Source organism: Hyperolius riggenbachi, chromosome 4 (assembly GCF_040937935.1).
Source record: "Hyperolius riggenbachi isolate aHypRig1 chromosome 4, aHypRig1.pri, whole genome shotgun sequence".
Lineage (NCBI taxonomy): Eukaryota > Metazoa > Chordata > Amphibia > Anura > Hyperoliidae > Hyperolius > Hyperolius riggenbachi.
Genome location: NC_090649.1, coordinates 368,130,668 through 368,152,362, shown reverse-complemented (window position 1 = coordinate 368,152,362; position 21,695 = coordinate 368,130,668). Strand labels below are relative to the sequence as shown.

The window sequence follows — 21,695 nt, the reverse complement described above, 5'->3', positions numbered from 1 at the left end:
TTCAATGTGTCTCTGAGACACAATCTGGTACACCATGGATGTTGTGATTTCCCCCTGGCCAGAGGAGATCAGCGCAGCAGCAGCACGGTGAGTGAGGGGAAAGGATTTCTGGCAAGCTTTCTGATTGGCAGGCTAGCAGGGAGAGGTAGCAGCAGTGCACAGTGCTTCACTCTCCAGTTTACAGAAGTCAGCTGTCATTATTGCCTGTATCACTAGGCTGCTGTGACACAGAGTGCCCTGCACTATTGATTTATTATTCTGATCAGAACAATGGATCAATAGTGCAGGGCAGTCTGGTGTTGCAGTTGCCAGTGATACAGGTAATGCTGACAGCAGACGTCTGTAGTACTGGGAGCAGCACTGTGTAAGCTGGGACAGTTTAGATTAGCTTGACTGCCTCTGAGCTCTCCTCTTCCAGTGTCCTTCCCAGCCCCCCTCCCTATCTACATTTATCAGCATGTCCTGTCAAACGGGACAAGTGAAGGCTACAGACTTAGTGAATTCTCCCTGCTGTTCCTCTTTTGTCCCATACTGTGTGTGACTGTCTTTATCCCCTCTGCAATGCCTCCACTTCATATATCCCCCTTTTCTCTTTCCCACATTTCTCTTCCTTTTATGCATGTGTCCTCTTTCCCCCACACTCCCTGCTCTGTATTCTCTTCCCTGGCTCTTTTTCTTTCTCTCTTTCCTACCATCTCCTTCCTATTCTGTTTATTACTCTGTTTCCTCAGGGTGTATAATCAGCAATGTCTGACCTTAAGAGTCTGAAGCCTACAAAATGACATCTTCTTTTAGGCATTCCTCTTTAGCACTGTAGCTCTGCCTCCAGGATAGCAGCGTTTAAGTTATGCCATCAATGCTGAAGAGGACTGCCTAAAAAAAGAGGTAATTTTGTACGCTTCAGACTCTCTTTAACTACCTTAATATTATTAATTTATACAGCACAGATGTCTTCTCTGGTGCTTTACAGGGTACATAGTCATGTCACTAAATGTCAGGGAAGGCCCTGTCTAGGGGAACTCACGGAGAAGCATGTGATCAGTTTGATTTTTTTGGCTACCTATACTCCAGCACCTATAGCTAGCTTACACGAGGTGCCCTCAGTTTAGGTAGCAATCTTGTATGGTTACCGGGGACTACCTGCATTTTGCTAGTAATTGGCTCCACCCACAGCACATCTTGGCCACACCCAATTTTTCAGCGTTTTGCACTTTCTTTGGTGTTTATTTTTTTACGAAGTGTGCTTTGCGTGCCACTAATTTCAGGGAGGGGGGCCTCAAGTCAGTGCGTGCCGCTGGGGCTGATGGAAGAGGAGAGGATGTATGTGTGTAGCTGAAGCTGCCATGCGGTGAGTGATACACACCGAGCAGACATGTGGGAGCAACTGTGCTGAGGGTGACAGGAAGAGCATTTTGTGGGGGAATGAGCTGCCAATCTCATTGCATTTGGGGGAATATGCTGCCAATCTCATTGCATTTGTGGGGAAATGTGCTGCCAGTAAGATTGCATTTGTGGGGAAATGTGCTGCCAATATGATTGCATTTGTGGGAAAATGTGTTGCCAATAAGATTGCATTTGTGGGGAAATGTGCTGCCAATTAGATTGCATTTGTGGGGAAATGTGCTGCCAATAAGATTGCATTTGTGGGGAAATGTGCTGCCAATAAGATTGCTTTTGTGGGGAAATGTGCTGCCAATCTCATAGCATTTGTGGGGAAATATGCTGCCAATCTCAATGCATTTGTAGAGAAATATGCTGCCAATCTGATTCCATTTGTGGGGAAATCTGTTGCCAATCTCATTGCATTTTGTGGGGAAATCTTATGCGAATCTGATTGCATTTTGTGGTCGGCCGGCCCTCCACCATGTTGTCTGGAAAAAAAAACGTCCCTCCATGCCCGTGAAGTTGGACAGCACAATGCTAAGGTCTTGTATATTTGGCCCTTCCCATGACCACGCCCACATGCTGTTGTGATCGTCCTCTTTTTTGGAAATCAAAATATGGTCACCCTACGCCAGGCAGAAGGATGTGACGTCATGTCACTGCTAGGAGCCGGTGACACGCGGACGCAGTGCAGCGAGAGGCAGGAGGAGCTGTGCACCAGCGCGATCACCGGCTTACTAGATCCTTCTGGGCGCTCCTGCGTGTTTACGGCACGTGACAGGAGCGTCAGCGTGACAGGAGCGGCAGTGCGATGACATCGATCCTGTCATGGACGTTTCCTCCTACTGTGCAACAGCAGTGTGCGGCGGAGCCCAGCCCCAGAAGGTGGAGTCTTTTTGGCCACTGCTGCTAGTGTGTGCCTTGGCCCTTGCTGCCGCTGCCCGCTAGCACCTCCATTCTTTATGCCCTGGGCTGGTGGTCAGAGCCCACCATGGTGATGGTCTAACAGTGTGACTCCCTGGCTGGGGGTAGGGGGGCGCTTTTTTTGCCCTGGGCTGGTGGTCAGAGTCTGACCACCAACCAGCCCAGGGCAAAAAGAGTACACCCCCATCCCCAGCCAGGGAGTCACAGTCAGACCATGGTGGGCTCTGACCACCAGCCCAGGGCAAAAAGAGCACCCCCCTTTACCACCCACAGCCAGGGAGTCAAAGTCAGACCATGGTGGTCTGACGGTCAGACCACCATGGTCTGACTGTGACTCCCTGGCTAGGGGGAGGGGGGGTGCTTTTTTTTCCCTGGGCAGGTGGTCAGACCACCATACTGTGACTCCCTGGCTAGGGGGCGGAGGGCTCGCTCTTTTTTCCCTGGGCAGGTGGTCAGATGCAGAGTAAAAAATAAATAAAAATGGTGAGTTGGTTTCAAGAAGCCTTTTGACATGATTTCACTTAGCAGCTTTGATTTGGGGTGGGGGGGCGCATTTTTTGACTCCCGAACTGGGTGAAATTTAGCCTAGAAACTGCCCTGATAGGACTGCTATGTCTACTGTAATGTTTTTATAGTGGCATTGGGATCGACATCCCTCTTATCACATTCTACATCCAATACAACAAGGTTCAATTATGTGTTGTTATAGCTATTTACAGTATCTCACAAAAGTGAGTACACCGCTCACATTTTTAAAAAAATATTTTTTTATATATTTTTTTTCATGGGACAACACTGAAGATATAACATTTTGATACAATGCAAAGTAGTCAGTGTACAGGTTGTATAATAGTGTACATTTTCTGTCGCATCAAAATAAATTAAATCACAGCCATTAATGTCTAAATCGCTGGCAACAAATAGGAGTACATCCCTAAGTTAAGAATATCAAATGAATTGTTCTATATAAAGATGGCCTAGGCTATGAGATGATTGCCAATGTTCTGAAATTGAGCTGCAGCGTGGTGGCCAAGACCATACAGTGGAATAACAGGACAGGTTCCAAGGCCAGCACTAACATTAAGGCAAAATGGGCAATTGCCCCAGGGCCCCCGAGCACTGCCAGGCCCCACCAGGTCTCCACCTGACTTATAAGTACCTGGGGCCCCTGCAAAGTTTTGTCAGCATAGAAACTCACTAGTCCTGGCGTGCTGTTCTGTCAGTGCTCCCTATGTTCATTACCGCTGGCTGCCTCTACTCCGTGACCTGTTGCCTGTCGTTAGGCAAAGACATGTGCCGGGTCACTGAGAAGAGACAGCCAGCGGGGATGATAACCTGGGGGAGTACAGATAGGTTGAGGGGGCACTTGAACCGGCTTTGGGTTACACTCAGAACAGGCCTCACCATGGTCAACCAAAGAAGTTGAGTGCACCTGCGCAGCGTCAGGTCCAAAGGCTGTCTTTTGCAAAGAGACGTATGAGGTGCTTGCAGCATTGCTGCAGAGCTTGAACGGGCGGGTAGGACTCAGCCAGTCAGTGCTCAGACCATATGCTGCACAGAGCTGCAAATTGGTCTGAATAACTGTCGTTCCAGAAGTAAGACTCTTCTAAAGATGAGGCACAAGAAAGCCAATAAATAATTTTCTGAAGACAGTCAGACTACGGACATGGATTACTGGAATCATGTCTTGAGGTCTTATGAGACCAAGATAAACTTACTTGGTTCAGATGGTGTTAAGTGTGTGCTGGCTACTAGGCAAGGAGTACAAAGACAAGTGTGTCTTGAATACAGTAAAGCATGGTGGTGGAACGTGGTGGCAACCCGGCAAGGATTACAAAGACAAGTGTGTCTTGAATACAAGTGGTGGTAGTGCCATGCTGCTGGCACTGGGAAGTTCATTAAGGGAACCATCAATACTAGCATGTACTGTGACATACTGGGGCAAAGCATAATCCCCTTCCTTTGGCAACTGGGTTACAGGGCAGTAGTACAACATGATAGTGACCCAAACCACACCTCCAAGACAACTACTGCCTCACTGAAGACACGGATGGTAACTGTGTCAGACTGGCTAAGCAAATCTTCAGACCGAAACCTATTTAGCATCTGTGGGGCATCTTCAAACAGAAGGTAAGGGAGAAGAAGGTCTCTAACATCCACCAGCTTTGTGAAATGGTCATGGAGGAGTGGAAGAGGATTCTAGTGCCAATCTGTGAAAGGGCCAGTGCACACTAAAAACCTCTAGCAGATCAGCAAAACGCTAGAGGTTTTTGAAGCAGATTTTAGAGCGTTTCTAGGCATGTTTAGAGAGATTTTCTAAACGTGCCCAGCGGGTTTTTGGAGCCTTTTTGTGTAGCAGATGTCATATTTTGTTACAGTAAAGCTGTTACTGAACAGCTTCTGTAACAAAAATGCTTGGAAAAGCGCTCTGATCTAGCGCTTTCCAGAGCAGTTTTCCACTTTCCTCGACCGAAAGAGCAGCACCCCGTAGGTAAGTAATGATGCCCCCCCCAACAGCACACTCAGTTAACACCTCCCTTATGGGAAGGTTCGTTAAAAAAAATGCGGTATGCTTGGTTGCCTTTAAGGCAATGCTGGAAAATAATGGTGGGCACGCAAAATATTGACACTTTTGGGGCTAATTTTGAGGTTCTTCACTTGTGTGTACTCAGATTTGTTGCCAGCCATTTACTCATTAATGGCTGAGTGTTATTTTGTTTGGATAACAAATTTACTGTACTCTGTTATACCAGCTGTACACTGACTATTTTGCATTGTATCAAAGTTTCAAATCTTCATTAGCCCATGAAAGGATATAATTAAATATTTACAAAAATGTGAACAAAGTACTCCCTTATGTGAGATTCTGAAGATTGCGGTGTTTTCAAACTTTTGACAGGCAATGTATAAGTGTTCAGTGGTGGGTGGAATTAGTATTTTTTTTTTTTTTTTGAGGAGTATGAGTAGTCTTTAAACATTAAACTTAGTTATTTTCGTTCTTTCTTATATGCTGCACTGACTTTGATTCATATTTCACACTTGCTTACCATTAACCTCTTCACCTCAAAGGGTTTTTCTGCTCAAAATACCAGAGCAGTTTTCACCCGTCAGCGTTCCTTCCATTCATTCACCTATAACTTTATTACTACTTATTACAGCGAAACAATCTATATCTTGTTTTTTTTTTGCCACTGTATAGGCTTTCTTTGGGGGGTACTTTTTGCTAAAAAATATTTTCTTCTAACTCCGTTTTAATAAGAAGAATAAGAAAAAAATTGAAAAAAAAAATTTCTCAGTTTTCAGCCATTATATTTTCAAAATGAAACACGCTACCGTAATTAAAACCCACACATTTTATTTTCCCGTTTGTATCGTTTATTGCAACGTTTAAACTTTTTCCCTAGTGCAATGTATGGCGCTAATATTTCATTTGGAAATAAAGGTGCATTTTTTAAGTTTTGCGTCTATCCCCAATTACAGGCCCATAATTTATAAAGTAATTGTAGTATACAGTTTTTGTATACATATTAAAAAAGTTCAGTCCCTAAAATAACTATTTATGTGTTTTTTTTTAATGTTGTAATTTTTTTTTTATTAAAAAAAAATAAATACAAAAAAATGGTAACTTTAGGGGATTGTGGGAGGTCAGGGGTTAATAATAATAATAAAAAAGGTAACTAGGGATAATAAACTGAAAAAAAAAAAGGGGGGATGTAATATTACAATTTGGCCACAAGATGTCCTCAGTAGTGACTTCAGCTCCGTACTGTTTGTACGGGAACGGAAGCACTACGCATACGGAATGAATCAATGGCCGAGCCGTCTGTATAGACGGCTGCAGCCATTCACACGGGGAATTAGATCAATGAATGGGATTTGTTTTCCCATTCATTGATCTAGCGGCGGGCGATCGGCGGTACCGAGCGCGGGGGGGCATGGCGGGAGGGACGTAGTACCTACGTCCCTGCACAGAGTTATGGCAGTTTGCAGGGACGTAGTTACTCGTCCCGGGGAGGGGAAATGATTAACACTTGGAAAGAGATGAAAAAAGATGTCCAATAATAAGCTTTTTTTGTACAATTTCCAGAATAATTTCCACTTCCAGTTTATATAGTTGTTTCTGATTTTATTTATAACATTGCATCATTCGCTAACATTTGCAGTTTACAAATTGCACTCTATTTTAAATGATAAAATGGAGCAGAGCTGATTACCCTTTGAACTTCCTGGCAGTAAAACCTTAACCAAACAAGAAACAATGACTGACATGTCATACAGTAAGTGCTTCAGAAAACTGCACTGTAGTCGACCCAAGTTGGGTCAGAGAGCTCAGAGAAGCTCTTTTTGCATATATAACAACTGAAGTTTAACTCTTCCTGTACTGTAAACCATATCATATTCATATTTGTGCTACTAATGTTCTATTTCTTAGCTTTACTAAACATTCAAATCATTATATCATGAGCTTATTTTCACTTCAGATTCTTTTTAATGTGTAAATGTGTAAAATATCACTTAGGCGAAAAAATGAATTAGTTTGGGCCCTTTTAGCCTAGATGATATTTTTCAATCTTATCAATAAAAGGGCTTAAACACACCATCTATTAGCAAATTATTTAGTAATCATAATGGTGCAATGTTCAATTTTGTGTAAACATAGCTCTCTGCGTGAACAGAAGCACTGAGTGCTGTCAGTTTTCAGACTCTGGGTATGGCTGATCTTTGTGTCTGAATTGCATCATCTCCACTGTTCAGACTGAAAGAGGGCTGGCACAGTCTTAGCCTTGTAGGCTGCATTCAGGCGGTGTGTTGCGCTGTGATGGAATGGCTACATTGTAATGCACTTCAATGCACCAGCCCCGTTTCTAGGGGCGTGCCAGGCATGCAACCGCCCTGAGCGATGTGAGGGAGGTGGGCGCAGTCAGGGCCAGATATCAAGCAAGAGTTCCGAGGTTGTGGGAGTGGCCTAGGGCGACAGACATAATTGCGCAATACAGGCGGCTGGCTAGCACTGTCCAAGGACAGTGCTATTCCTGATGCCAGCGCCCCAGCAGCGGTGCCCCCAGGTCGTTCTAGCGGCTAGCAACCTCTCTCCCCCAGGCAGACTTCTCTGACATGACAGGACTGCACAGTATAACTCCTGTCACTAGAGAGCAATCTGCCTAGTCTGCTATTATCAGCGGCAGCCATGTTTTTGTAGCCCGACTTTATATGCATTGTCTATGGCAAGAAGACCACAGCCGTCTTGCACTGAGGACACTTTTTGGGAGGCTGTCTTGCTCTGACACCCTCCATCACACAGTCATGTGCCTCGCCTCCTCTCCTCCCGCGGGCTTTCTGAATCTGCATCAGCCAGCATGTGTCCCCTTCAGCTGGAAGAGAGACCTGTGTGCAGCCAGCCTTCCAGCATACACGCACACACACAGCAGCAGCCAAAATGCCTCCGTTATCCTGTCTGAGTGAGTGGGCTGAGGGTGGAGAATCTGGAGGAATGTGTGTCTTTCTGTATTGTTTATAAATATTGCTGAGTGTAGTGCTGTATTGTGTGTTTTTAGAGGTTTATGCAATAGTGTGTGTGTGTGTGTGTGTGTCTGTCTGTCTGTCTGTGTGCGCGCGCGCGTGTGTGTGCGTGCGCGTGCCTGTCTGTCCGTCTCTGTGTGTGTGTGCGTCGTATTCATTTAAAATGTTCTAGTGTCCCCGTTACCTTTCCTATGTTTAGCAGTCTAAAGGTGAATATTTACAGTACTATCCTGCAGCCGATTAATTGTTTCTGATTGCTGCGGTAATGGATTATTCGTGTCCGTTAACTGCTGAGTTCCCACTAACCAAAACGATCACATCAGTGGAATTGATCTGTTTTTAAATCAATACCATTTATCTAATTAGTTAGCATTAGGAATTCGAGAGTTAATGGACTACAACGATTGCTTCCGATCGATTACCAAGGTGATCATAAACAATTGATTGGCTCTGGAATTGTACCAGTAATGGACACCTTGAGGCTCCCTGCACAATGCATTCGATTTCGATTTTTAATCGGTTTTTACATCCGATTCCGATTTTTAATCGTTACTGCATGCTGCGTTTTTTGATCCGTTGTTCTGTTGATTGCATTCTGGGAGAATCTGAATTGCAAATCGGAAACTGAATCGGAATCGCAAAACGGATTTGCAGTGTGCAGGGAGCCTTAGACCTGGCACTCTCTGTGCCCTTACTTCCATGCTATCTACCTATACCTAGCTAACCTGTATTGGTGGCACCTTTACCTAGCTAACCTATACTAGATGCATCTATACCTAGCCTACCTATACTTGCAGCACCTATACCTAGCTAACCTATACTGGCTGTACCTATACTTAGCTAACCTACACTAGGAGCGCCTATAGCTAGCTATCTATACTGGGGGTACCTGCAGCTGGCTAACTATACTGGCGACACCTATGCCTAGCTACCAATACTGGGGCACCCATACCTGACTTACCTATACTTGATTTGTGGTATGGATTTGTGAGTCCGGGGGGGGGGGGGGGGGCCCAATTTTTACACCCTCGGCCTGGGTGAACTTTAGCCTAGAAACTGCCCTGCAATGCACCACTCTTGTGGCTGCTGCACGGCGGTTTCACGGTGTGTTGCATCTCAACGCACTGCATGCAGTATATTACCGCAAACCAAGTGTGTTAATAGTGACAGTGAATCATGCTTTTCATTGACTGTATGCTAGGTGCGGATATCGCGCAGTACGACTTACCTGTTATGTTGCATTCCTGCTGTTACAGGGAACGCAATGCAAAGCACACTGTGAACATAGCCTTTAAGCAGACCTAAACTAAACAATAAATAAATAAAAATAAAAAAAAATAATTTCTATTACAATAAATTCAAAAGTATTCCCCACAGAAAAGTATTGCAGTAACACGTTTTGCTATACACATGTTTATTTTCTTTGTGTGTTTTGGAACAAAACAAAAAAGGTAGGGAAAAAGCAAATTAGACATACTGTTACACAAAACTCCAATAATGGGCTGGACAAAATTATTGGCACCCTTAATTTAACCACTTCACCACTGAGGGGTTTTACCCCTTGAGCACCAGAGCAGTTTTCACCTTTCAGCGCTCCTTCCATTCATTCATCTATAACTTTATCATTACTTATCACAATTAAATGAACTATATCTTGTTTTTTCCGCCACCAATTAGGCTTTCTTTAGGTGGGACATTATGCCAAGAATTATTTTATTCTAAATATGTTTTAATGGGAAAATAGGAAAAATGTGGGAAAAATGCATTATTTTTCAGTTTTCGGCCATTATAGTTTTTAAATAATGCATGCTACTGTAATTAAAACCCATGAAATTTATTTGCCCATTTGTCCTGGTTATAAAACCGTTTGTTATGTCCTGATCACAATGTTTGGCGCCAATATTTTATTTGGAAATAAAGGTGCATTTTTTTCAGTTTTGCATCCATCCCTAATTACAAGCCCATAGTTTATAAAGTAACAGTGTTGTACCCTCCTGACATAAATATTTAAAACGTTCAGTCCCTAAGGTAACTATTTATGTATTTTTTTTAATTGTAAATTGTTTTATTTTTTTTTAATTACAAAAAAATAAAATTGGGGCATGTGGGAGGTAATGAGTTAACCTCCCTGGCGGTAAGCCCGTGCTGAGCACGGGCTATGCCGCCGAGAGGCACCACTTAGGCCCCGCTGGGGCGATTTGCATAATTTTTTTTTTTTTTGCTACACGCAGCTAGCACTTTGGTAGCTGCGTGTAGCATCCGATCGCCGCCGCTACCCGCCGATCCGCCGCTATTCCTTGCGTCACGGCTGCATCCCCAACCCCCCCCCCAGACCCCGTGCGCTGCCTGACCAATCAGTGCCAGGCAGCGCTGTGGGGTGGATGGGAGTCCCCTTTGACGTCATGACATCGGTGACGTCATCCCGCCCGTCGCCATGGCGACGGGGAAGCCCTCCAGGAGATCCTGTTCTTTGAACGGGATCTCTGAATCTCCCGAGACTTTGTCTCGCTACATGAAAAACATTTTTTTTAAAAAACACTACTTTGCTGCCCCCTGGCGGATTTTTTTAAACCGCCAGGAGGGTTAATTTTTTGTGTAAAAGTAATGTATTTGTATGTGAAAAATGCTTTAGGGTGTACTTTTACTATTTGGCCACAAGATGGCCACAGTAACATTTTGTTTATGTGACCTGCAAACATCCGGAAGGACGCTTGCAGGAAGTGCTATGAGGCTGGGAACTTTTTTTTTTTTCTTCACAATGATCGCGCTGTACAATGATCGTGCATTGCGGGGCTTAGATCAACGAACGGGAATGGATTTTCCCGTTCATTGATCTCCAGGCGAACGGGCGGCGGCGTGCATGCGAGCAGGAGTGCGCGCATGAGCGAGCGGGAGCGCGGGCAGCGGTGGGAGTGCGGGAAGTACGGATTTCTCCATCCCTGGTGGTAAAAGGATGGAAAAAGGGACGGAGAAATCCGTACGGCTGGGGGTAAAGTGGTTAATATTTAGGTGCATACCCTTTGGAAAAAATAACTGAAATCAGTAGCTTCCTATAACCATCAATAAGCTTCTTACACCTCTCACCCAGATTTTTGGACCACTCTTGCTTTACAAACTGCTCCAGGTATCTCTTACTGGAAGGGCGCCTTTTCCCAAAAGGCACTCCCGCCACATCCCTCCTCCCTTGCATCCAACCTTGGCATCCTCTCTTCTCACCACAGTATTACAGAGCGAAGCGGGGAGGAATAAAGGCAGTGCACAGGCAGGCAACCTACTCATGGTTCCAGGCGCTGGAGCTCCCTTCTATACTCTGCACTACCACCGGCAGTAGCACTTAGCGCATCCCTGCCAGCACAGAACTCCGCTGTCTGAACAAAACTGAGTTTTATGCATCACTTTCATTGGCTCCTGATGCCCTGAGTACTGTGAGCCAATCAGGAAGTGTAAAATAAAAAAAGGTTCTGGTCCTTAAAGGGGCCAGAGCCTGTGGTCCAAAATAAGTTAATTGTTAGTATAGCTAGATTAGAATAAGAGCATGAAGTCAGGAAATTGTCATGTTTAGGAAGTCAACATGGCAACCTCATATCTAAAGGTGTCCTTAAGTAGAGACGGTCAATGAGATGCTAATAATTCCAGCTTGCATGCATATTTAATGCATATTGTATGCAACAGACAGAACATGCATTTGATTGACCTAAGCTTAAGCAGCATACAGTTTGCGTTAAATTTGCATACATGCCACAATTATTAGCATCTTGTTACCCAGCTCTATATTTTAGGGGTCAATATACAACTGATTCAGAGTTGATGCACATTGTACACTGCTTTGATGCAATCTCATGTAGCTTGAAAATAGACCATATACTAGAGCTACTGCATGTCACTGGTCTATTTCATAGCTGCATGAATTTGCATCAGCTTGGAATTATGGCCATCTCATTGACATCCCTAGAGTACTGCTGCGGCCTGTGATAAATTTCAGAAAGTAGATTAGGAAGAGAAAAGATTTTACAATGGGCAAACACTGACTAAATTCTAAATGAATGTTGTAAAACAATAACCAATTTTATCAATTATGTTATTTTGGTAACAGTTCCTCTTTAAAGGTTTAAAATATTGGGCTTTTATAGGTGCTTCGTTGAAATATACTTTTGAGTAATCCTTCTTTATTCCTTTTATATTTCAGCAGGTCTTTGTGATATTAACGAGAGCACACCAACCTCAGAGGATCGCTGCAAATCCCCCACGTCAGGTACTTCGGAATTATTTATGCACACTTTTGTTGACATGTGAGCTGTTATAATTTCTGTTTCAAAGTTTTTATTGAAAGTTTTCATTTAACATTGAATTAAATTGGTGCAAGAAAGACTTGCAGATCACATCAGTTAAGTCAGGATACAGCAATGAGTAGCTATAATTCAGCTAGATTCCCAGTATTTCCATCTTCTGCTAAACTCATTTACTCTGTAGATAATGTCCTGACTCTATTCTGAAGGCCCGAGGCCCCAACACAAAACATACAAAGCAGAGCTGTTATAATTTAACTTATGTGTAGGCCGTGGTCTGTTGAACATAAAAATAGTGTAATCTGGGTTGTTTTAAATAACTATATTATAAATTAAACAAGGTAATATTTGCACATTTTCACACACAAATGAACTGATTTCTATTAGATGAAAGATTTATCTTTGTATTTAGTTTTGTTGCATTTACCCTGTCAAAACTTGTAAGTTTAGATTTAAATTTTAGAGGTGTGCTGCTAAAATATTCCTGGTGTGAATGAGAGAGAATAAAGTTGTCCATGACGGAAAAGTTAAATTGGGCTCCCCGTGCACCTTTTAATTTGGGCGCCACCATAGGCCGCAGTGTAAATTGTGGCTATGACGATGCCAACAAGGTAATTGCATGCAAATACTCTTTGAAAACCAACCTACCAGTAACCATTACTACTATCCCTACAGCTAAGTTAAAAGCAGTCTTAGTTTGTAAAAAAAAAAAAAAAAATGTCATGGTCACATACGCCACGAAGGGGCTCCCCTGAATTTATATTTGTCCTAACTTTAGCCCTATGACATGCATAATGCAACATGTAAAGCATACAGAGCTCCAACCTCCAATCAAAAGATTTCCTTTGTTGGGACAGATAGTGCTTTAAATTAAATCCAGTTCTTTGTTTTCTGTAACCATTGTCAACATTTACACAGCTCACGCAGTTGTGTGTCTGGATGTAAATGGTAGTGCCCCGGTGAGGTTAGTTCGTAGCACTATCTGACCCAAGAGAGAATGTTCTTGTTCCAAGAGAGGACGTTAGGAATAGGAGATGTGTTGCTAATCTTTTGATAGGTTGATGCACTGTATGCTTTCATCTTTATTATGTATGTTATAGGACTAGAGTTAGGACACATACATATTCAGAGGACCCTCTACATGGCTTATGTGACTATGAAAAATGTTTTTTTTTTGTTTTGTTTTTTGAGACCTCTGCTTTTAACTTGGCTGTAGGGAAAGAAGTGGTTCCTGGATGGATGGTCTGCCAAGAGTATTTGCATGAGTGCATGCAAGTTTTGCTTGTTGTCTTATGAGACCTTATACTGATAATAGTTCAAACCAGTAATGTAGCTGTTGCACTCAAATTGTGCAGCAGCTCATTCCTGTCAGGGTGCCTTATTTGTTTGAGCAGTACCACTTAAAATGTAGCCTAGAAGAGTGACTAAATGTCACAAGAAGTAGATTGGAGTGCTTTTTTTCTGATATACTTTTTTTGTTTTGTGCACTTTCCTGAAATGGCTAATTTTATCACCTCTGCACCTGGTAATTTGGGCGTCAAATAGCCTGCAATGTTGATGGCAGCTATAGTGGCACACAGTGTATTGTTTGGATGCTTTAGGTGCAGCTAATAAATTTAACTTCCCACCGAGAAATAGTGATGGAAGGTGATGCAAAAATTGGCAGATGGGCACTTTATTGGTAGAGATTGTTGCGCAGATATCGGCAGGGAAGTAGGTTAGGGTTAGAGGTAGATATAAGGAGAGTTAGTGTGTAAAGAAGGTTAAGTAAAGTGATAGAGTATCAGTAAGATTACCAATATTCTACTATCAGTGTTAACCAGTGCCTTCTGGCGACTTCACCTAGCACCTAAATTTGCCAATGCCCTTTTTTTCAATATATGCCAAAATACCCGTGAAGAAAAAGTTTGCAATTTTTTTTACCTCGAGGAAATGCCATTCCTTTCCACCATAGTTAACGTAAGCTGTAAGAGAAAATAAATGTATGAGATAAACAATTGTTTCCATCCTCCTACTCCTAAAATTTACTTTTATTAGATATCCCAGTTTTACATTATGTTTAAAGTGGGATTGTCAGCCACAAAATCAAATTCCATTTAAACACAGCACTGTGTTTATAATGCTGCCAGAAATCTCACCCTGCAGTGCAAGCTCTCCAAACTATACAGAAATGGCACTGCTGTAATTATTTTATTTCAGTATACCAAGCTCTATTCTCTCACCAATGCCAAAAACAGAGAGGGAAGGTTGTCATTTCCCCTCTCACATTCCTGCGCCTCTCTGATTGTGCGGAGTGACAAGCTGAGGCTGACATCTGTTGCTGTGCTCACACGTGGTTAGAAAGCAAGCCAGAGTGACACAGCAGATTGGAGGATAACTAAGGGAGGAAATGACATCAGGATTTTCAGACTGTGGGAAAAAGACATGAAGACTGCCAGGAACAGAATTTGCTTTATTTACGATATAAAATTCACTGAAATTAAAACATGAACTAGTACAATACATCTGTTACGTAAGTAGATGAAGTATTTATCTGCTTATATATGTTTTTTTCCCCTGACATAGTATGTCTGACCCTCCTACTTTAAAAACATTAAAAAAAAGTACATTTATTGTTTTGGGTTTTTTTCTCAGCTCAATTACCACCTGTCCCGTGTCTCAGGGAGCTTAAATATATGAGCTATTGACCTTTTTTATCTATCCCCCTGAAGCTCAGTTCTCTGTCAGGGAAGTGTTTTGTGGCTGTAATTCCTTATCAGCAAAGGGCGCTATAGTCTGACTTGGTTCTTAAATGGAGAGAAACTGGCAGTTGCATAGCTGAATATTAACTCCTTCAGGCAGGGAAAGGAGAAAAGGAGCACAGAAATGGGTATCTGTAGGCTTGCCACTGTACATATACATATTTATCTCATCATGGGGTTGATTCACAAAGCCTATTTAGTTTTCACCTTAACTGCAAGGAGAGCTAATGCATGAAATAAACAAACACGGATAGATAATTCATGACATAGAGATGAGAGATAATCATGAGCTAAGTCAAATAAGGAGAGATAAATCATGAGTTAAGTAATTTAAGGAGAGATAAATTGTAAATTAATAAGTAAGGTGAAGTAATGCAACAGAAAAGCTTTGTGAATCAGCCCCCCATGTCATGTAAGTTTCTCTTTAAGGCAATGCTGCCCTATCATCTTGCTCGATGAATTTTCCATAGAATGTTTTTCGATTAGATTTCCAGTGGTGTTTACAGAAGATTTACAGATTAAAGCCAACACGTACCCAGTTTCCCTAATACAAGACAAGGTCTTTTCATTTTGCTCTACATTTTCCTGTAAAAGATTTGTTAAGGCTTATTTTAGGGGATGTTTCATTTTTACAACATACAACAGTCTACAAAGAGACCGGCACTTGCCAGCCCTTATTATTTTAGGTCTTGTGCGGTCTTTTGAGTGCATTTCTTTTTGGGGGTGTTTGCTTTCACTGGTGAAGGGTGCATCTGTCCTCTGCATTCTATTGCCAATTGATTTTACTTCTTTAGCTGCTTGCACACTATTTAAATATACTTTTTTTTTATGAATGAATGCTTATTTTTGGATTTTTTAAGTAGGGCTTATATTTAGAGCTTCCTAAAAAGTCTTCAAAAAACATGTTACATCTTATTTCTGGGGTAGGTCTTATTTTCGGGGAAAGAAACCTGCAACTTATATATACTCACACATACGAAGACCCCTCCTCCAGCTTTAAAAAAAAAGGCCAAAAGCCACAATCCGTAGATTACCTGACTTCCCCCCCTCCCCCATGTGCACCCAAAATTTGAGGGTCAAAAAGTTGGCTTATCCGCAGTGGTATAGGGTAGGTTATCCAATGCACCCCATCACTCTTCTGGAAAGGAAGTATGCACCTTCTTAGCAGAGGTACCACAAGGAGAGAAAAAGGTGTGGATAGGTGGATAATGGACAGGTTTTTGAATGGTACCGCTCAACAAACAAATAAGGATCACTATATCCCACCCTATTGAGAACCATGATCATAATGCCTACTTGCTAATCTACTTTGTTAACTGGGTGTAAATGCCAGGTTTTTCTCCTGTGTAATCGTCGTTAACTATCCTGGACATATCTTATCAAATTTGGATGGGCAAGTCCTATTCCAAATTTGTTACACTCTATAAACATAATTGGGCAGTAATAATTTTTATTCATGCCCATACAAAAGAATGGAGAGGTGGGCTTAAATTCTGCTAAGCTTTCAATAGTATCAATACAGCTTTAGTCCAAAAGCTAGATAATCTTAGGCACTACCAAAATTATATGTATATGTATACATGGCATCTAAGGCATTCATCTTATTTACTGTGTTTCAGTTAGTGCTCTAGAGTGCAGTAGACTCTTAGTAAAAATTTGATTTGGATATATTTATTCCATTAGGCCAAGATTTGGTTTATCTACAAAAAAAAAAAAAGAGAGTTCTGTAAGGCTAGGAACACACTAGGCAGAATCACTAGCATTGCAGAAAATGCATACATTTTTGCCCATAATGACAGTCTAAAGGCTGCATAAATACGCATATATCTGTGTTGTACACTGCATTTTTCAAAAAGCACAACTTGCTGCATATTTCTCTAAAATGCATACAATACACACATAGGGCTCTTTCGCACCGAAAATCACAAAACTGAATTGGAAAACCCAAATTAAAGCACTAGTTGCTTTTCGCGGCTTGCGATTTTCATTATGTTGGCCACAATTGAAACGAAGGAAAAATGCAGCAGAACTACGAATGCTTTTTTTTTAGAAAATCTGAAACGCATTCAGTATGAATGCATTCCTAAAATTCCAATTGTATCGCTATTGTACTTGTGTTTGGAAAGCACAAGCCTTTTCAAAAACAAAACCGGACGCAGATGGTGTGAAAGGGCCCTCAATATATTTCAATGGAGAGGCAAAAGATGTTTGTTTAACTGTGTTTTTTACGTGCAATTTTGAATGATTTTTTTTTATAAAATAAATACTATATCTTACTCTATTGATAAAGAGGAAATATTGGTAAAACGTAAACGCACCAAAATATGCAAGAAATAAGCAAACACATACACAAACGCACCCAAAAATGCAAAAACGCACAATGCATAAAACTCATCGTGTTCTGCACAGCCTTGTGTGCTTGTAATAATAGTTACCGTATAATGAATTTATAACTGCCTGAACTCTCATGCTTATTATATAATAATCAGGCAGCAAAACAGCCTTCTATACTATGCCTGAGCTCCTGAGCTGTAATTGCCAAGGTAACCACTTGCAGGATACAATATACATACATACTCTCCTGAAAACATGACTTTCTTGATCAGGAATATATATATATATATATATATATATATATATATATATATATATATATATATATATATATATATATATATATATATATCCCTGATCAAGAAAGTTACATTTTCAGGAGAGTATGTATGTACAGTGGGTTGCAAAAGTATTCAGCCCCCTCGATGTTTTCCACATTTTGTCACATTACTGCCACAAACATGCATCAATTTTATTGGAAGTCCACGTGAAAGACTAATACAGTGGTAAGTGGTGTACATGTGAGAAGTGGATCGAAAATCATACATCATTCCAACCATTTTTTGAACCTCCGCCCCAGTCTCAAGTCTTTTGCAGTCTCCAAGAGGTTTTCTTCCAAGTTTGCCCTGTATTTGGCTCCATCCATCTTCCCATCAACTCTGACCAGCTTCCGTGTCCCTGCTGAAGAGATGCACCCCCCGAGCATGATGCTGCCACCACAATATTTGACTGTGGGGATGGTGTGTTCAGAGTGATGTGCAGTGTTCGTTTTCTGCCACATAGCGTTTTGCATTTTGGCCAAAAAGTTCCATTTTGGTCTCATCTGACCAGAGCACCTTCTTCCACATGGTTGCTGTGTCCCCCACATGGTTTGTGGCAAACTGCAAATGGGACTTCTTATGCTTTCTGTTAACAATGCCTTTCTTCTTGCCACTCTTCCATAAAGGCCAACTTTGTACAGTGCATGAGTACTAGTTGTCCTATGGACAGAGTCTCCCACCTGAGCTGTAGATCTCTGGAGCTCGTACAGAGTCACCATGGGCCTCTTGACTGCATTTCTGATCAGCGCTCTCCTTGTTCGGCCTGTGAGTTTAGGTGGATGGCCTTGTCTTGGTAGGTGTACAGTTGTACCATACTCCTTCCATTTCTGAATGATCGCTTGAACAGTTCTCTGTGGGGTGTTCAAAGCTTTGGAAATCTTTTTGTAGCCTAAGCCTGCTTTAAATGTCTCAATAACTTGATCCCTGACCTGTCTTGTGTGTTCTTTGGACTTCACTGAGTTGTTGCTCCCAATATTCTCTTGGACAACCACTGAGCAGCTGTATTTGTACTGACATTAGATTACACACAGGTGCACTCCACTTAGTCATTAGCACTCATCAGGCAATGTCTATAGGCAACTGACTGCACTCAGATCAAAGGGGGCTGAATAATTATGCACACACCACTTTGCAGTTATTCATTTGTAAAAAATGTTTGGAATCTTGTATGATTTTCATTCCACTTCTCATGTGTACACCACTTTGTGTTGGTCTTTCATGTGGAATTCCAATAAAATAGATTCATGTTTGTGGCAGTAATATGACAAAATGTGGAGAACTTGAAGGGGGCCGAATACTTTTGCAACCCACTGTGTGTGTATGTGTATATATATATATATATATATATATATATATATATATATATATATATATATATATATATATATATATATATATATATATATATATATATATATATATATATATATATATATATATATATCATATATGCACACACACGCGCACACACACACACTATAAATGCAATAGCCATATCAAAATACAATGGAGCACAGATATAGTTTATCATGATGTGTAAACATGGACTGTCCCTCTTCATTGTCAAACAGGGACAATGAGTGGAATAGCAGTTAAATCCTCCATAGTAACCACAAATCAAAACAAACTTTTATTGGTCATTGTTATTTTATTTTGCAAACTGAAACAGGAATTGGCATGAGTCGTATGCTTTTACAAAATAAGATTTTTCACGAGAGCTGTAGTGATTATTACAAATGCTATATATAGTTATGTGTATGCTGTATAATCTGTTATATGTTGGTTAGCCTCTATGCTAGTCATGATTTTTGTTTTTACTGTTTCGATAAAGTCCATTTGAAATGAAGTCATAAAAACCTGTGGGCCCAGCACCTCCATATTTACAAAGCTTGATATACAGCATCTTTCATCCATTGATAATCTTGAATATTTACCTGGGAGTCTGCTTCCCTTTGTCTAGGGCATCTATGAAAGGAGGGGTTCCTTTGCATTATATAGAGTCCAACCCTAACACTTGAGCGTATACAGAGCATTTTCAGAGTGATTTCAGCATCGCTGAAAATCACTAGCGTTTTGAAGAACGCATGTACTATGAAAGTATATGGAAGTGATTTGCGATTTACTAAAATGCAAACGCGTTGCCTGGAGTGATTCTGCAGGCTTAATTGAACTAGAAATCGCAAAATGCTACTCGCTGGATTGGTTGGAAAAACGCTTTCTATACAGTGAAAAATCGCTGGGAAATCACTAGGAAAAACCCCAGAAAATCTCGGTGTTTGCGTTTAGCGATTTCTAGTGTGAATGGGCCCTAAAGCGTGTGCCCATTTGCAAACAGTGCAATCCTTATGAACCGTTTGTTCTTGTAAAGATGGCTGTGTTCACCAAGTGTTGCCTTTCATCTGTAATGAAAGAGGTTGTTGGCTAGATAAATAAATCTCATATGTTGCACATTGTTTAAATCCATTGGAAACAAATCCTGTGTATAGTTGCAGTTGAGAAAACCTTATACATACATGGACACAGTTTTCGTACCCTTATGGTGCATTTAAAACAGGCTTTATATAACTTGAAGAAGGATGGAATGAAGAGCAGCTGTTCCAATGTATACCTATATAAGCATTAGTCCCCTGTATACCCATATCTCCTCTCGAATTGTACAGTCCATCATTCAGCCTATTGAAGTGTAGAAAGCTATTCACTTATTTTTTAAGTGCAGGCGATTTCTCAAAATCGCCCTGAAAGCACTTACACAACGGTGCGGGTCACGTGGTCCGGGTGACATCATCAGGACGGTACTGCGCAGTACCGTCCCGATGACGTCGGCCGGACCACGTGACCCGCACGGGGGAGTGTAGAAGATGCCGACCCAGAACCCGACCCAGCGAGGTCGGCTGCGCTAGGGGAGAAGACCGGGAGCCTCCGGAGCTGTGGCGAGGGCACAGGACGGCTGCCATGGGCTGGAGGAAGCCCCAGGTAAGTGGATCTCTTTTTTTTTTTTTTTTTTTTTTTTTTACAGCTTGGACACTCACTTTAAAGACAAAAGACCATTAGAAGAGCTTGATGTCCGTGTGACTGCAAGTGTGAATATTAAGACGTAAGACGTTGAACGTCTATGTGACTGTAGCAAAAACTCCTTGAACACAACAGACATAAGAGGAGAATTGACTCCAGTGAGAATGGTTGACATAAAGCCAAAGAGATACAAGCTGAGCTCTAAGTCCAAGGTCAAGCAATGTTTGATCCATTGCTTTTTGAGTGACGGTGGTCTTAATTGGAGGGAGGATCCAAGGAGCACTCCACTGTTGAAAGTAAAACATGAACAAGTCAAACTGGAATATGCTTAAATGCATATTGACAAGCCACAATTCTTCTTAGATAATGTCCTTTTGGTCTGTTTAACCACTTCAGGACCACAGTGCTAAACCCCCCTAAAAACCAGGCTGATTTTTTATTAATTGGCCACTGCAGCTTTAAGGCCAAGCTGCAGGGCCGCACAACACAGTAAACAAGTGATTCCCCCCTTTTTCCCCCACCAACAGGGCTCTGTTGGGGGGGTCTGATCACTCCACAGTTGTTTATTTTTTTATAAATATTTATTTTATTTATTTTTGAATAAAAATGACTTTTTTTATTTACTTTCCCCTGCTCCCTCCCTCCCTCCACCCGCCAGCCAATCAGGGTGATCAGCTGGCATAGGCTTCAGCCTATGACAGCCAATCACTCCCCAGCCTCAGGAGAGGACTGTCCCCAGTACAGCGCTGCTGCCGATCGCATCGCTGTACATGTAAATAGACGGCGATTACGCCGTCTAACAGTCTTGAAGAGACAGAAGAGGGGGCGGAACTCCGCCCCCCGAGCAGGAGATATTGCACAGAGGCCGATCTCACTTGTCCAGACTATTTTTTATTGTCAGGCCTCTTCCTTGGCTGGCCCACCTTTACTTTGCACTTTGCTCTGCCCCCTTAAGCCAGGACATTGATGCTTTGGCCCCTCTAGCTGAAAAATCCGGTGCTAGACACACCCTGCCATTAAGATGGACAGCACTATGTTAATGAAAAGCAAAATTAGATGCAGGAACTTATTAAATGTGGTCAATTAAAGAGAATCTGTACTGTGAAAATCTTACATAAATAAACGTACCAGCCTGTTTGTTGTCTTTTCCTAGCCATTTCTGTGACATTTTCGCC

At 41.8% G+C, this 21,695-nt stretch overlaps 1 protein-coding gene across 8 annotated transcripts in view; it reads left to right on the top strand.

Moving 5' to 3' along the window:
• The window catches only part of STXBP5 (syntaxin binding protein 5), a 557,868-nt gene that overhangs the window by 498,774 nt on the left and 37,399 nt on the right, over positions 1–21,695 (top strand). For all 8 annotated transcript variants that reach the window (XM_068231993.1, XM_068231992.1, XM_068231991.1 and 5 more), the window contains one exon: positions 12,014–12,079. In XM_068231993.1, coding sequence (XP_068088094.1) covers positions 12,014–12,079 — 66 coding nt within the window. The remainder of the gene's footprint in view (positions 1–12,013; positions 12,080–21,695) is intronic.